Here is a 17,018-nt window from a genome sequence, read left to right as displayed (position 1 = left end):
GCCAGGACTGGGGAGCCTGAGGGCCAGCCTTGACAGTGAAGACTGAAGCAAAGAAGGCATTCAGTAGCTCCGCCTTCTCTGTATCTTCTGTCACCATATACATATGTAATCATACCAGGAACACTTCCAGGCAGGGTGAGTGTGTGAAACCAAGAAAACCAATAAATGGTAATAAAAAGAACATCCAAACCAAACTGTTTTTTCCTGGTAGATAGACCTCCTAGATTGTGTCTGATGGACACACTACGGAGTCATTGCCAAACAAAAAGCAAACAGATACATTCAGATGTAGGCAAAATTTCCTCCAGGACAAGATGGTGAAAACCACAACAAATGACACTATTATAAATAAAATATTGAAGAAAACAAAGTAATTTTTGTGATTGGAATTTTAGAGGAGAATGAGTCACATGATGAGACTGTTCTTTGTGAGCAGACCTTTGTCTACACCCAATTTTCCATGCAGACAGGCTAGAAATTTGCTAAGACATGGAAAAATCTGATGTGTTTAGAAGACTGAGAAAATCATAACTGAAATGCTTGAGCTGAGTGTACCACAGACAACGAATATATCAACTCAGAGTCCAGGTCTCAAACTGTATCTCAGAAGAGCACAAGATATAAAATATATGTCAATGACTTTCAGTTCAAAAGCCTGCTTTCACTCGTGATGAGGTTGACTTGTACCAGAGATTTTCAAAATAAGAATTGTGAAGCAAAAAAGGACACCAGTATCCAACACTAAAACAGCTAAAGTATATTAAGATAGACAGTACTAGAGTCATTTAAGCTCTACTTCTGCTACAGATCCAAGACTTCATGTTCAACTATAAGTATGATCATCTGTGTGCCCAGTGATTAGCCAGGGCTAATCAGAAATCATCAAAACCAAGGAAGAACTAGACAGATAAGTCTTTGGGAGCCGGAGAACTACAAAACAATCATGAAAGGTCTAGGACAAGACATCTTTGCTCTGAGAACAATAATCCCATCTGAAAGAGAATATTTCCAAAAAGTGTTGGAAAGATTAGAGCTGGAAGAAATTATCCCATTTAAAATAACATGGTCTACTGCAGTTAACCACAATTGCAGTGCTATGGAGGGCACAGATGCTGTAGAGGAGAATCAGCGGTAGGAACAACCGAAAACTGCTGAAACCCAGGTTGGTTAGAAACTTCCTTGAGGATCTAATAATCTATAAAGTGTGAACCAAACCATTCATGCGTCTTTTTGACTTCTGCTGACCATGGACTAATTAAGTCTTGCAGCTGTGAGACCACTCAAAAAACCATGTCAGAAATGCAAAGGAAAACCAGAATTAGAAAACAAGAACAGCGTGAGGTGAATAATAAAGAACAAATAAACAGCACTGAAATATTTCCAACTAAATTCAATAGAAATATTCAAGTTAGAAGACTTGAACCTGCTTCCTTGTCCCTGTCAGTATCAGACACCAATCAGAGCTACTAATTTCCTTTCCTGGAGGTGTTGTAATTAAAACTAATAATTTTGACTCTAATTCTGCTTGGTCAGCAGTCTTGTTTGCTACTTCCACACCAGGGTGTGGCAGCAGTATTTGTCTTGCAAGACTGAGAGTGCCATAATACATTTTAGACTTTGACAGGATTAGAATAAAATTTGCTCAGTGTCTAGATCCACACTGGAGTGCCCCATTTGAGTAGTCTTGCTACTAGGGGTTTTAAAAATGCTTCAGAAAAAAAGGTTCCATAAAGTGTGTTGAAATATCTCATTGCATTCATACAATGTATAAATACAATACAATTGCTTTGTCCTCAGAGGGCCAGAGGCAATGGGCACAAACTGAAATACAGGAGATTCCCTCTGAACATCAGGAAACACTTTTTTACTGTGAGGGTGACCAAGCACTGACACAGGTTGCCAGAGGAGTGGTGGAGTCTCCTTCTTTGGATATGTGCAAAGGTAGTCTCTCCAAAAGCCACCTCGAGCCTCAGCAACCCACTCTAGGTGGCTCTGCTTGAGCAGGGGGTTGGACCAGAAGACTTCCAGAGGTCCAACCAATCCCAATCATTCTGTGATTTATGGAGAAGAAGAGTTAAACAGAAGAACCATCTTTTCTCTGTTTTTTTTTTCTTTTTTTAGGGATGTTGTCAAATAACAACTACCAGCGGGTAGTGGGTGAGATTTTTTACATGCATAAAAGAAAAGATAACTTCTCTAAGACCTTAGGTCTTGCTAGCTGTCCATCTGAACACTTATGGGTCCCTGCGGAGCATTACCAAGTGAGGCCTGACTTCAACAGCAGGGAGATTATTGTCAGCAGTACTGAACCGGCAGCTGCTGCGTGTCTGTCCCCCAGGTTCAGAGAGCCACGAGACTGGCCATGGAGATCATCACAGACGGAAAACATGGAGCACTTGGAAAAATATGAAAAGGACTGGTGGCCCCATCCCATTCCTTCCCTCTGGCTGACGAGGACTTCCATCCACTGGTGAAACATTGACATGGAAATACAAAGAGTGTGGATGCCCTCAGGCTCAGACCCGCAGTCCTCCCAGTAGCTGCCCCTGCACCTCCTGTATCCCCAGTCCCTGCAGCTTGCAGCCATGCTCCAGCTGCTGGTACGCAGACCTTATAACCTACTTGGCAGCCAGTCCAGTTTGAAGTTCACCCAAATACATGTAGAAGGAGCTCACCCACACATAATATATGATTTACTGAGAAGGCAGGACATGGCCAAGGGAACACCACAGCCTGTTTGCACACAACCAGCCCCCTTCATCCACTTATCCCTCTATTTTCCCAAACGTGTTCCTCCCCAACCTACCTTGATCCTTCCATTTCCGTGCCTTTGGTCTTTCCCCTAATCAACCCATAATAAATTTTTCACATTTCCACAGCCCCCTTCAAACATGACATAATAAGTTTTATAAAATCCCCAAATGCTCTTCCCCTGGATACTGATCCTTGTCCCCCTGGCCAATGACCATTCAGCCTGTAAGGTCATGGGGACCTTCTCCCATTGACATATGGTGGTAGGTGTTCCCCAGCCCATGGGCGCTCCCACGGGACAGCTGGAGAGGAGAGGAAGCAGGTCAGGGATAACTGGGGCTCCCCTACATGCCAATGTACCCCTCTGTTCCTGTGTTTGGGGAGATGCCTTTAATCACAGGATGGTGCACAGGATGGCAAGGCAAAGGTTGGAAGGGATCTCGGGAGATCATCCAGTCCAATCCCCCTGCTAAAGCAGGTTCACCCAGTGCAGGCTGGACAGGACATTTTCCAGGTGGGTTTTGAATATCTCCAGAGAAGGAGACTCCACAAACCCCCTGGGCAGCCTGTTCCAGTGCTCTGTCACCCTCAAAGTGACGAAGTCCTTCCTCATATTCAACTGAAGCCTCTTATGCTTCATTTTGTGCCCATTGCCCCTTGTCCTGTCGCTGGGCACTGCTGAGAAGAGTCTGACTCCGTCCTCGTGACATCCACCCTTAAGATATTTGTATGTGTTGATGAAGTCCCCTCTCAGTCTTCTCTTCAGGCTAAACAAGCCCAGCTCTCTCAGTCTTTCCTCATAGGGAAGATGCTCCAGTCCCCTCATCATCCTTGTTGCTCTCCTCTGGACTCTCTCTAGGAGTTCCTCATCTTTCTTGAACTGGGAACCCCAGAACTGGACACAGTACTCCAGGTGGAGTCTCACCAGGGCACACATATATCAATAAATGTTTTAGGGTAGGATTCATCACACTCAAGTTTAGCCTTCTATAATCAGGTGTCTCACATAAACTGCTCCGATAGGTTGCCTCTCCAGTCAGTAATGAAAAGTAGAACTTCCATCCTGAGGTGCCCACTGCAGGCTGGGAGGGATTGCTCTCTGGAGCTCCTGTCTGTCTCTCTGTAATTATGAGTGGTAGATTTGATTAGCCTGCTTGCTTAACCTTGAAATATCTAAAACTGGTTGAAAGCAATCCTAGCTCTAGGAGTAGAAATGCTCTTCCTCATGGACTCCTGGCTGGTAGGCCCTGTGTAGGGTGGTGTACAGCATGAAAAGTGAAATGAAGACAGTGGAAAAAATAAAATGAAACACAATTTTCTATCAAGTAAAAACTGCATTGTTCTTTGGTAAGCTAGCAACCCTGAAGTTAATTACGGACATATATACACATCAGTATGTTAAATACTATTCTGTTGTTTACAGAAACACAGATTGTGCAGGAGCTGAGATTTGCTGACTAATGTTGAAGTACCTATATACATTCCATATATCTGTAAAAGAAAAAGTGTTTCTAGTGCAATAACACTGCATTTTTTTTCCAACACCACTACAGATTTCTTTTTCTTAACATGGAAACCAAAAGTTTGTCTTTAAGAGGCGTGTAACTCTCTTCTTAACAGGGTCAAACTCAAATTGTTTTCTTCCATGGAAGAAATAAAGGAAGTCTAGGGAAAAAAAAAACACAGATGAATTATGACATTGCAGGTGTAAAGATTAGTATACTCTAACAACATCCAGAAAAAGCTCAGAAAACCTTTGGATAGACTTACACTGCCAACAGCATCTGCTCCCAGGTGTAACCTCTGCAAAACGGTGCACAGCAGCATGGGGACACCTCTCATAGCAAACCAGCCATGCACACACTGCATAATACACTCAATGAATCCCATGAGGCAACCCTACAAAAAATTTTTCCTGTGTGTTTCTTCAGTTTAAAATATCCACTGTTATGCAACGGCTGTGTTGAAGCCCTCCAGAAAGGTGCATTTCTAGCCACCTGTGGATACGTATTGCACAGCCTGGAGTGTGGCATAGAGCATGGCAAGGTGCAAGTGGCTACAGGCTTTCTGGGGTGCTGCTGGGTACTGTACAGGTAAGGAGAGATCCAGCCTGGGGCAGCTGGGTACACACTGCCCTGCAGTGACGGCTGCAGTTAGGGATCCCCAGCACCACAGGCAAGACTCATTTTTGGAGGAAGCAGATAGACTTGCTGGGAAGCAATTAACATGCACGGATTTTGATGATCAGGAGGTGAGGAGCCAGGAGACAACTGGGAAGCTGTACCATTTGACCGTGTGGTCACACCCTTGAGTCTGTTCCAGCATCTCCCTGTCTGAGTACCATCCTCCCTCATGCAGGAGAAGCAAGTGCCAATTATTATCCTCAGAGCAGTGCCGTTTTATGTCAGAGGTAGACCTTATGTTGTTGAGACATCACTCTCTTGAGAGTGGTGCTCTTAACTGTGTGAGGTGCATGTCAACATGAATACAGATACAGATACATCAGTCTGTCCCTTAGAGCTGTGAAGCTGTCACCAAAGGTATATTATTGCTATTTTTCAAGGGGGTAAAGTGAAGCATGGGAGTGTTATGTGGCTATTTCAGGGTCTTCTTGGTCATCCTGATGGCTATGAGCAGCGTTTGGAAGTGCCTCTCTCTGTCCAAACACTCTCAGCCCTATGACCCTGAACATTTAATACAGATTTTATTAAGATCTGTTACTCACTTTCATGTTGAAAAACAGCATCAATCTTCCCGTTAATTCCTGGAAATGCATCTCTTATCAACATGGGAAACCTGTCCATAGACTGACTTCTTTTATCATAGCTGAGAAAAATAATAAACAACCTGGTGTCAATGAAACTGCAAACAACTCATGATTAATACAGCTCCTCATTACCTCCTACCTACCAACAGGTTACTGAGTTCATTGAAGACTGGCGGTATCATTTAGGTAGCACTGAGACAGACACAATGTGCCATAAATAATTATTACTTTATTAGCTGCACTAAAAGAATTGCTTCTGTTTACATCAGCTCAAGATATGTCTAAGAATACCTAATATTTGAACCATCATCATAAATCTGCTAAATATTTTTTCTAAGAGACTGTACATAAAGGAGAAGTAGATAATCTTATCTCAAACATAGGTCAGATTTGAAAGATAATAAAAAGATTACTTTCATGTTCCCTCTCTGTAAGAAATATTTATGAGGAAATATCTAATTTTTTCTTAAGTTATAAGTTACTTTAAGTCATTTTACTTAAGCTACTTCTAGCAAGCTGTTACAGTTTTAGTGAAGTGCAGCTTATCTCTCAGTGCTGGAATAAGAAGGCTTCTGAAAGCATTTTCCTTCTGATACCTTTGCTCAGTAAGAGATTTAATGATCATACAAACTGCTCAGCTGAAGTCCTTCAAGCTATGAGAGTTTGAACTAAAATATGGCTGTCTGATCTTTGGCTTAAACTACAAATACATGACGGAATAGTTACTCCAGGATGATCTCTGTATGTACAATGACTTGGGCATTATGGCGGCAGGAAAGAGAGAAGTTGTGTCACTCATATGCAAAAGTTCAGGTTATCTACTCCTTCTGTTATAGGAACACCTCCTTCAGTTGTTAGAAATATATGTCCTGTAACACAAACCTGAGCAGCAGGGATTGAATTGAAAAGATGAAATAATAACCGTGGGCAGCAGATAATTCTTTGCAGTACATGGCATTTATTAGTAACTTTATGAAACTATCTGCTGGTAACTGGAAGAAGGGTGGGATACTCCTTTTTACCCCACAGAAATGTTTTTGATACAAATAGAACCATAGAAACATAGAATCATCTAGATTGGAAAAGACCTCATCTGGAATCCTGTGTCCAGCTCTGGAGCCCTCAGCACAAGAAAGGACATGGAAGTGTTGGAGCGGGTCCAGAGGAGGGCTACAAAAATGATCCAAGGGCTGGAGCACCTCTCCTGTGAGGACAGGCTGAGGGAGTTTTAAACTAAAACAGGGTAGGTTTAGACTAGATATAAGGAAGAAGTTCTTTACAATGAGGGTGGTGAAACACTGGAACAGGTTGCCCAGAGAGGTAGTGGAGGCCCCATCCCTGGAAATATTCAAGGCCAGGTTGGACGGGGCTCTGAGCAACCTGATCTAGTTAGCGGTGTCCCTGCTCCCTGCAGGGGGGTTGGACTAGATGACCTCTAGGGGTCCCTTCCAACCCAAAACATTCTATGATTCTATGATTTCATCATCACTGGAGTTCTGACTGATTTCCTGAGCTGAGCTGTGGAGATGTAGGATGGCTTTTTTCCCCAAGGCAGTTAAATGAAAATAACTAATGAATTAACTAACTAAATAAATAAAAGACTGTTAAATAATTAAATAAATTTAAAAGAAAGCTAAAAGCACTGTTTCGACTCCCTTTCAAATATTTTTCCATAGCCAGTTTTGACACCAAAAGAGATTACCAAAAGTGTGTGACTAATGCATCATAAATCATGACAGGATATTGATGATGATTATATTTGCTCTTAGTTAGGGAAGTAGAACAGGAAATATTACCTCCAAAATTTGTCCCCTCTGAAGTAATATATTTTCCCCTCATTTCCGTTATAAAAAGCAGCATCAATTTTGGTAACATCCTTTGAAAATCCCAGGGTGTAGATTTTTTGGGGGTATCCAGGAAGTATGGCATCTCCTCTCACAACCCAGAATTCATTCCCTATCAAGAAAAGTGGATGAAAACATGTTATCAGAATCTTCTTCTGGGAATGACACAATCCTTTTCATGAAAGTTAATCTTATAATGGAAAAATGCAGAGACAAAACAATGGTTACTTGAAAACACTCTACATTCTAGTTCTAGAGTCAAAAAAAAAAGCAAGAATAGTTCTTCGCACCACACTTTATGAAAACTGAAAATTCAGTCTTCCTTCATACTTATGTTAGTTTTCCACAAGCTAAGAAAAAGCATGTGTTATCATTTTTAAATTCAAAAGATAATTTTCCAGGAAAAGAAGAAAATAAGGACATTTATTTTGGCAGAAAAACTTTTCTATATTGACATTAAAAAATAAGATACATGTTCCTTATCTTGGATAATATTTTTGCTATCTCTGCGATTGAAATACACCAATTTATTGGACTAAATTAAAGCTTGTGGAATCCTACAGAAAGAGGTTAAGTGCTTTTTAAGCCAAACACAAACACTGAAGGCTACTTGGAAAGGCAACACAGGAAAACAAAAAGACAACATTTTACCTTTAAAAATGACAGTTTTGTCTTTTTCAGGGATTTCATATGCAGCATCAACACCAGGTGGCAGCCATGGCCAGAACGAAGATATTAAATTAAAATCAGCTGTTCTGACTGCAGGATGCTTGCGCCAAAAATGCCTTACATAAATATAGAACAGGTTTTAATAAAATCTGACATTCACACACACTAATGCATGAAACCACAGCATGGCAACCAGGGCAGGATTTATCTGAATAAACCCAGCCAGGTACCCTGAGTTAGTCACCCTAAGCTCCTTGTAATGTCAACGGAAAGAATATTTCCATGGCGGGTTTCCTCTCATCTTGATGCAGACATCTAAAATAGGTCAGATGAACTATTTTGTCAAAACAGCTATTATTTTCCCTTACACAGAAAGGGAGCCTCAGAAAGACCTGGCTCACATGGCTGGTATGGGGTAAGATTTTGGGAATGAAACCCCACCCTGGGATTACCAACACCAGTTTAGAGAAACGGTTGGTGTGCATCTTGTGCAAAATAACACTTTACTGGCTCTGTGGAGTCCTAATTCTGAGGTCAAAACTTGCTTTAAAGTTGATTTTGGGGAGGGTGGGTCTGAAGCAGGGGAATCACAGCCCTACCACATGAAAAGGAGGGGAATCAGCTCTTTTACCCCTTCTCCCAAAGACTTTGGGCTGTCATGCCCTGGAGAGGGACAGTTGGTCTGGGTTTAGCACTGAATCAATTATAATTTCCTTTTATTACTATAGTAAATTGCTACTGCAGGGGCTCTTCAAGCCAGGGACCGGTAACCCCTCAGCTCTCTCAAAGCAAGGACAGCAATTAAAGTGCAGAGTGTCCCAGGGCTGGTGGTGCCTTTTGCCAAAGCTGAACTCTCCCAGATGCCAAACACCTGGTACTTGCTTACAGCCCAAATTGAAAACAGCTCATGTTTTCAGAGGAGACATCTTTCCGCATCCTATTCATAGCATGCCCTGTTTCAAAGGTGATCATCCTCCTTATATTTATCTATCTTCATTTCTCCACCACCCTGTTTGTTTTTGCTTCCCACCTTTTTATCCTGATTCCCTGTCTCACCTTCCTGCCTAGAATGGCTGATATTCTGGGTAAAGTTATTTTTCCATGCTGTGGGGCATAATTTAAAAATGATACACAGAGATTTTACTTTCAAAAAGCTGACTTACTTGCCCTTAAAGAACATCATTTCTCCACGGAAAGTGGTGACAGCATCAAAAATCATATTGGGGCCACAGGTGTTTGGCAGTGTGGGATCTTTTGACTCGGTTGGGTCTTTTATCTCAGTAGATTCCCTTTGGTCATTGTGGGTGTTAGAAGATGGTCCTAAAAGAAGTTTATGGAAGAAATTAAAGTGAGAACTCAATCAGGTACATCCAGTACACAAAAATGTCACTGAAAGGTATTCCAAAGTCTTTGAAATTATAAGCACTAGTTGATTAATAATTATAAATTACCATAGAGGAATTGAATGCCATTAATATCATCCTGATGAAGAGGGAATACTGAAGGGTCAAATTTCCTATAAATTGGGTACATCAGAGCGTTAGGATCTTTGGAATGGAAAAGTCCTAGTGAATGGCCAAACTCATGGGCAGCAACATAAAACAGGTTTGTACCTGAAAACAACAAACAAAACACATAATAGGTGAGCTGTGTCTTTTCATTTGTCCTGAAAACATGAAGGACATATGGTAGGTCAAAAGCTTTCAGAACTGCTGGCCTAAGCAAGTGAAGCTGTTATGGGAAATTCAGTTGGAGATGAAATTCTGGTCAGAAAGAAAAATAATGAAATAATTACAGTAAATTACAAGGAAATAGTCTGTAGATCCTGCAGAAGTCATTGTGGGAGAAGGACCCTGGACCAGTGCAGGTGATGTAACTATCTGGAGAAAGACAAGCAGGTTAGAGGAGAAGGGGGATAACAGGTCCCTCAGCTCCCTCTCAAATAAATCTCCACCCAGTCCACAGCAGAAGTTCAGCTGGGGCCTTAACTTTTTAAACCAGAAGGCTCAGAGGCTTTTTATAACTATAGAAACCAGCTGCCCAATGCGCTTTCAAATCAGCCCCATTTTTAAGCACTTCTTAAAGAAGAGAGGAGACAGACAATGAACCCTTGATTTCATGTACAGCCTGCTTTGGGAAGAGCTTGGAGAACTTAATTTCCTACCCTCTGTGCTTTTGGTCCAGGTTTCGTCCTCATCGAAGTGAGCGTCTCCACCAAAGTCCTTGCCAGGTGCGTAGGCATGAGCAACGGACCCTCCTGGGCCATCAAAGGGGATGAAGTCATTGTGACCTGAGGAGTAAGTCCCATACACAGCTGACTGGGGGGTTATGGAGGTAACAGATCTCAGGCATGGACAGACCTCTCTGTTCTGCTGATTTTGTAAACTTTCAAGTTCCCCTTCCACACAGATTTGCCAAAAGCTCTATTTTTCACAGGAAAAACTTAGGAAAATTTGAACTGATGCATCAGGAGTGAAATCTTGGTGTCCTCAAGAAATGGGCGGACATTTACATACTGCTGCCACAAGGGAAGAGGAGGACGTGGTTTAGGTTGAAATACATTTCCTTTTTTGCTCATAAGGTAAAATTATCATAAACTCTGTCAGCAGCCATCAGGTGCCTGAACCTGACTGGTAATTTAAGTGTTGACAGCAGAAGCAAGATCCTGGGAAGACTGTAAGCCCTTGAACGTAGTCTCCAGAGAAGTATTTAAGGACATAGAGGTTACGTGCAGTGCCTGCATACTCTGCATAGCCCAGATGAGTGTATATGTTTGGGTGGGAACAGAGGAGCTGACTAGAAGAGTGCATATGTGCATGACTGCTAATGAAAGAGGGAAGGCTGCTGGTAAGCATACCCTCAGGGTAACGCCAAAAATACAATACTTGAGTCTGTCTAGAATTTATTTAGCTCACACGAAGTGCATGTCTAATCCCAGGAGTGTAACTAGACCTACCCACTCTATAATGCTCTGCGTCTGGGTATACCCCACAAGCCCTAAGCTTCTTGTGGTTTGTGCACACATTGGGCATCATATATTAGGTACAGATCCAGTGAACTACAGGCAGACCATTATTTATTTTCTCTTTCCTTCTCTTCATCTGCCCTTATACCCTCCCCTGAAGATTGTCAAGAATTATAGCCACAGCACCAGGAGCAGGCATGGTGGTTTTCTGTCTGCTTGTTCAGTCTGACACTGAACTTTGCACATGGTATCTCTCATAAGAAATCAATAGCTTTTCAGGTCAACTGCTCTATACAGGCAGTAATCTGGCGATAACTCGTAATGGTACATAGAGTTTTACCTCTGGCTGCAAAGGAGATCATTATGTCTGCATCACCTCTGTCCTTCTTGATGAATTTCAGTGGGGTCACGCTGCTCCAAACACTTAACGCTTTCTTGATAGCTGCATTGACATCTGCTGGCCGCAGGTCTGGTGTGTAATTTAATATCCTTTAAAATATAAGATAGAGAGACATCTGTGTCCTTACAACTTATGCTGTGTCACACACTGTTTTTACATTAAGAATTCCACTATAATTACCTGTATGTCAGAACTTGTTTTGCCCATTTTGGCTCTCCTGCAAAGGTGGAGAAACTCGCTACGTCAGGGAATCCACAGCGACGTTTCTGTACCAAGTCCAAAGTACCAGAATCCAGTTTCCCCGTCATCTCCAGCCCAAAGAATTCCTGCATTTCTTTTATTTTTTGGGTCATTGGACTATTACTTTTCCAAATGAAAGATTCCCCATCTTTCTTAAAGCCATAGTAATTTTCCAGGTACTTCTAATGAAAAAAAAGGCATTTTAGGAGAGTCAACGCTGTTTGCTTTTGAAACTCTTAAAAAATTATACTAACACCACTTCAGACATGTACCTTTGCTACTTTGCTTTCTGTTCCATGGGTCATGGGTAATAGAGTTTGTCAAAGCCTGTATGAATATTTTTCTCTTAATGATATTTTTTGCACTATATTATCACTATAAATATTTTGTGGTTTACTCAGAATTCATTCAAAATTAGCAATTGACTAATAAATTGATTTTTTTTCTGGTAATGTGCACTCCACTTACCCTGTGCTCTAGGGTTGCCTAGAGTCATTTATAGCAGGTAGTGCAGAAGCCATCTGAAATATATGATTGAATGCAAAATTTCAGCAGTAGTATCCCATTTTCCCACATTTTTGACAGCAATGATTCAGACAAAATAATATCCGTATTTTATGAAGAGTTATGTCTCATAATACCAGAACTCACAGAAATAACCATATTTCCACCTGAATTACAAATCAAACATAGACTGACTCAGTTGTTTAATTATTTGTAGAATCAACACAAAAGTGAATACATCATCAGTTTTAATTTTTCTCTAAAAAAAAATAAAACAAGAATGACTCAGGGTTAGAGAAGCCTTTGTCATCATGGTGCAGAATGCAGCCCCCTCTATTTTGAGAAATACTCAATTACGTTATTCATTCTACTGGAATTTGCAGAACTGGCTCCTCGGCTACTATGTACTAGTTCCAGAGACTGCAACAGATGTTCAGCACTTGCTAAAGATCTCCTCCCCAGAGGTCTACCTTCCTCACCTGCATAAGCTGCATGCCTTCGTCTTCCTTCTGCCTTGTATCTGCAGGAACCGCACAAGAAAGTGCTGCACATAGTAATAGGAGAAAGAGGAGGTTCTCCGGTCTCATTTTCACTAGCCTTTAGAAAAGTCTTCTTTGTAGTCTACCACACACGTGCTTCACCTTTATATAGTACTCGTTTGCTTTATAAAGCTTTCCAATCCCTGACTCATTGATTCTCACAATTTCTAGTTAGCAAGAGAACACATGCAAAGCAATGGCTTTACCGTAAAAAAGATTTGTGCTGTCTTTCATCTGGTTCCACCCTTGTGCAGGTTTTGCAACATGGAAATATGATTAATGAGGAGATAATAGACCCGTTCTTTTTAATAAGCTCATTAACCTTTTACTTATTAAAATGTAGTTTTACTCTTCAAAAACTTAAAACATCTCCCTTTAATGTTTTCCATTCAAAGTTTGTATTGATTTCAAATGGGATGTTGAAGTACCTAAAGGGAAAAACATTCACAGAAGGTTCCAGGACTGTAGACTGCAAGTAGAAAATTTGTTTTCTTTTTTTTTGTAGTTGTTTGTACAGGAACATTTACTTTTGGAAGCTATTGTAGTGCCATCATCTTTCCCTTTGGTAGAGTCCTTCAAAATTAAAAGGTCAGTACTGTAACTCCCTGTTTGACGAACTGGTGCTTTGTTTATGCAGTTTTTCTTTGATACAGTTCTCACCTGCATGAAACTTCCTTTTGTCTGCAGGAAATGTGGAAGTCCCACAAGGAAATGAAAACACTTTTCTCAGAATCACCAAACTCATTATAAAAATTAAGCCAAGGTATTTGCATGCCACTTTTTCCAGCAGTTTCCACTGTTCTCAGAGACTTGCCCCACTACTTCGTATTTCACAGTCTCCTTCTTTTATACTTACTATAGGTTTTAAAGAACACTGAGGTTTTCTGGATCAAATTCTTTGATGGCTTTCCCAGTCAGAGGAGAGGGTCCTCTGTTCTCTGTATCTTCTATTGGTGGTAAGGACTGCTGAGACTCAACATCAGGTCTACTCTAGTGTTGGGCCACTTTTCCTCCACACCTAATCACACCTTCCACACACGGCCACAAATGACGACAAAGCAGAGGCCCTGGGAATCCTGATATGAGATGTCTACTGCCATTGAAAACAGCCTACTCTGTCTGAGACTTCTGCGTGGGGCTGACCCAGGATTTAGGGCAGCACTGCAGGGCAGGTGGGATGTTGCATGTGCAGAGAAATAAACTCTCTCCCACATAGATAGCAGGATAATAGAACTGTAAAAGGAGAGATTATAAATATATTGTACACTTGAGATATTTGCTGATATTTGCTGAAATTGATCCCTGCTAAAGAGCACTGTGTTGGTACCAGAAGGATCCCCAGAGCCAAACATGTCTTGTAGCCATCCACAGTTGGAAACATGGGACTGCTAGATCTGGGCAGCTGAAATGGGGCCAGACCCTGGCAAGGCTGGTGACACTGCAGGGGTTGTCTGGTCACTGAGGACTGAATTCCTACCCTGAGAGCAGACACTTAAGGGAGGCATTCATGCTGGGGCAGAGGCCCCCTCCCTGGTCCTGGAAGGAGATAGACAGGCTCATGGAATGACCCAGAACCAGGGCAGTTGAGCCAAGGGGAAGCAATCCCTTGAAGGACTTTTTGATAATGACTCTGCTCACACAGTTATGTTTGGTGCCCTTAACTGAGTGGGTGAGATGAATCTAAGAACTGGGTGCAGAGTTCTCCTGGACAGCTTACACACCCACAATACCTCTCTGAAGAAATAGCTTACAGCCCCACTGTAGCTTTCCAAATTTTTTCTCTTCCCACACAGTATCTCTATGTGTACAGTGTCCCTATGGTTCTAGAAAAAAGAAGTAATTTTCCAGCCAGTAGGACTCGATAAATTTTCCTTACTCATCTTTCTCTCTTATGGCCATTAGAAACCATCAAAACCATCTAGGAAGCTATTGATGAAATTTATACAGTTTTCTGATTAGCCTTCTCAAATCTTTTTTTGCTACTCTGCCAACCTCTCTCTCACTTTTCTTGATAGTATTCGCCATTGCTCTCGAGAGATAAATCACCTCCTCAAGCATTTTTCAACCACCTAGATTATGCTTTATGAAAAAAATTCCATAACAACAGAGATCTTCTTTGATGTTGTCCTTTGAGGTGACTTCATCCAGAAGTAGTATAACACATGACAATTTCTTGTTTTGGCTTAAGGAAGTGACTGTGAAAATTGCTGTGTTCTCCTTTCAACCTTTAAAAGTGTCTGGATATTCTCTTAAGATTGCCCTTATCTTTCCCTTTTCCAGAGTCAATCTTCTGCCTTGGATGCATTCCCATAGCCCCAGCCCTTGCTAGCTGTACCAGAGAAACACACGTAACAGTGACAAGAAGTGTTAAAATTTGCTCCTTTTTTGGCAAGGTTATTGCTAATGCACAGTTTATATATTTAGAATCATAGAATCATGGAATCATTTAGGTTGGAAAAGACCTTTAAGATCATCAAGTCCAACCATTAACCTAACACTGCCATTAAAGAACTAATGCATACTGTAGCGTACAGAAAAGTGAAAGAACGTCTTGTAGAGCCTCAGCAGGATGTAATTAAGCTGGCTTGTTCTGCAAAGGACAAGGACTTAATTACACAGAACTCGAAACTGCCCCACTCCGCTGGCTTACGCACCCTCTGTGTCCTGGCCCTGGCCAAAACCTGGGGCAGCAGGTCCATGCACAGAAAGCTTCTGAGCTGCAAAACTGCAGCTTCAGCCTGTGCTGCCAATGAGCGGTGCTTAATTCAGTTCCTTCGGCACCTCCTTCCTGGCTGCACTGCAAACCCTCAGACCTGGCTGCACAAACCTCGCCTCAAAAATATCATGTTGTTGATGAAGATGAATGTGTGACCTACTTCTGGATTTTATATAACAGTCATCCGTCTCCAATGCAGTAATGCTGACTCACTGACAGGGTTCTTCTTGTTTCAGTCAGCTTGCAGACAGGTCACCCTTGCTCTCCAGTGCTGAGTATTCAGGGCCTCCTGGCAGCTTAATTCTTAATTTTCTCCTTGACTATGGCAGTGCTGTCTGTCCCTGTGAGTGGAGTCTTGCTTTGTATGCAAAACATGCCCAGGAAGATCTTAAATCCCAAGCACACAGAACAGCATTAGACAAATATTTCCAAATTTCCTCCACAACCACAACAACCATCTTGAAAATCAGGCCAGGAAGAGGAAATGCAGAAGACCCTTGTCACAGCATCTCCAAAGACTTCTGTGTAACAACACTCATTTTCCTTACCAAGAGCAACAGCTGCTTCTAGTGGGACTGAACCAGCCTTCCAGCTGCAGAGCAAGTGCTGGCGACTGAGCTGTCAGATGTCCAGGTCTAGAGTGCATTGCTTTGCCATGGCATTTAGAATTGCCCAGTATATGTGACTGAAATGCCAGGTGAGCAGATGCTCCCCAGACTCTTTTTGCTTCTTGTGCTCCTGATATTTTCATGTTAGTATGTACTGTTAGAAGCTCACACAGCCTATTAAACTGTCAGTGAAGTCATTAAGATATTTTTTGCCTGAGTTTTCATGTGCAAGAGATTGGGTCTGTGACAACAGTTGTGCTGTCAAGAATCTCAGATGTAACTGGGTTTTTTGGTGTGTCTCTATTTTTCTATGCCTGGTCTCAGACTCCAGGGAAAGTTTATATTCATAGAGGATGACTACTAGAAATTTATGGACAAATTTCCCCTGCTGGTATCCAAGAGGTCTTTAATTCCAGCAATCACTTATGAGTTATAACAAAATCACAGTTACAAGAAATCTTCTCTTGCCCACTAAGTGTAGACAGGCAGTTCCAGCACTCCAGTTTCCAAACCCATCTGAATTACATTTTGTTATGCCATTTGCCAGGAATTTCATTGCTTTTCCCAAACCAAAAGTAATGTTCTTTTGTTGCTAAGGTTTAAGACATTGACAAAGCAGAAATATGGATGGAAAATCCATGGTTAACACATCTCATCAGTCCCCTTGTCCAGGTGAAATCCATACCATGTTGTCTTCCATTTACAGTTCAGGTTAGACCAAAACATGGGACACTTTCTAGATTTGCCTTCACAGCCAAGTAAATATAATTCATTTTTCAGGTATTAGTAGTTTAAGATAATTAATACCTGGAGGTGGGGGGAGTATTTTAATTTAGCTGTTTCCTTGAGGTCATAAGCTTACATAAGCTACATAAGCTTGCATAAGGTTACAAGCTCTCCACGGGGTCACAGCCTCCTTCAGGCACATCCCCCTGCTCCGACGTGGGGTGCTCCCCGGGCTGCAGGTGGGGATCTGCTCCCCCGTGGGCCTCCCTGGGCTGCAGGGGCACAGCCT

General features: G+C 41.8%; 1 protein-coding gene across 1 annotated transcript; it reads right to left on the bottom strand.

The window, feature by feature from the left end:
- Positions 1-5,468: 5,468 nt before the first annotated feature.
- LOC104128911 (stromelysin-1-like) lies at positions 5,469-12,727 on the bottom strand. The gene is made up of 9 exons (XM_035897168.1): positions 12,620-12,727; positions 11,577-11,818; positions 11,337-11,485; positions 10,196-10,321; positions 9,483-9,644; positions 9,195-9,351; positions 8,014-8,147; positions 7,315-7,474; positions 5,469-5,577 (listed from the first exon to the last, which is right to left on the bottom strand). Exons 1-9 carry the CDS (start codon positions 12,725-12,727, stop codon positions 5,469-5,471), a joined length of 1,347 nt encoding a protein of 448 aa, XP_035753061.1.
- Positions 12,728-17,018: the final 4,291 nt, after the last annotated feature.

This window comes from Egretta garzetta, unplaced genomic scaffold (assembly GCF_000687185.1).
Source record: "Egretta garzetta isolate BGI_Z169 unplaced genomic scaffold, ASM68718v1 scaffold547, whole genome shotgun sequence".
NCBI lineage: Eukaryota > Metazoa > Chordata > Aves > Pelecaniformes > Ardeidae > Egretta > Egretta garzetta.
Note: the sequence above shows the minus strand (reverse complement) of the source record. Positions and strands in the feature narration are given on the sequence as shown.

Bases quoted from the DNA above. Each gene is read 5' to 3' on its own strand.
- LOC104128911 (XM_035897168.1), bottom strand. From the start codon at position 12,727: ATGAGACCGGAGAACCTCCTCTTTCTCCTATTACTATGTGCAGCACTT. The intron at 11,486-11,576 runs GTAATTATAGTG...TATATTTTAAAG, and splicing joins AAACAAGTTCTGACATACAG to GATATTAAATTACACACCAG. The intron at 9,645-10,195 runs GTAGGAAATTAA...TGTTGTTTTCAG, and splicing joins CTGGACCAAAAGCACAGAGG to GTACAAACCTGTTTTATGTT.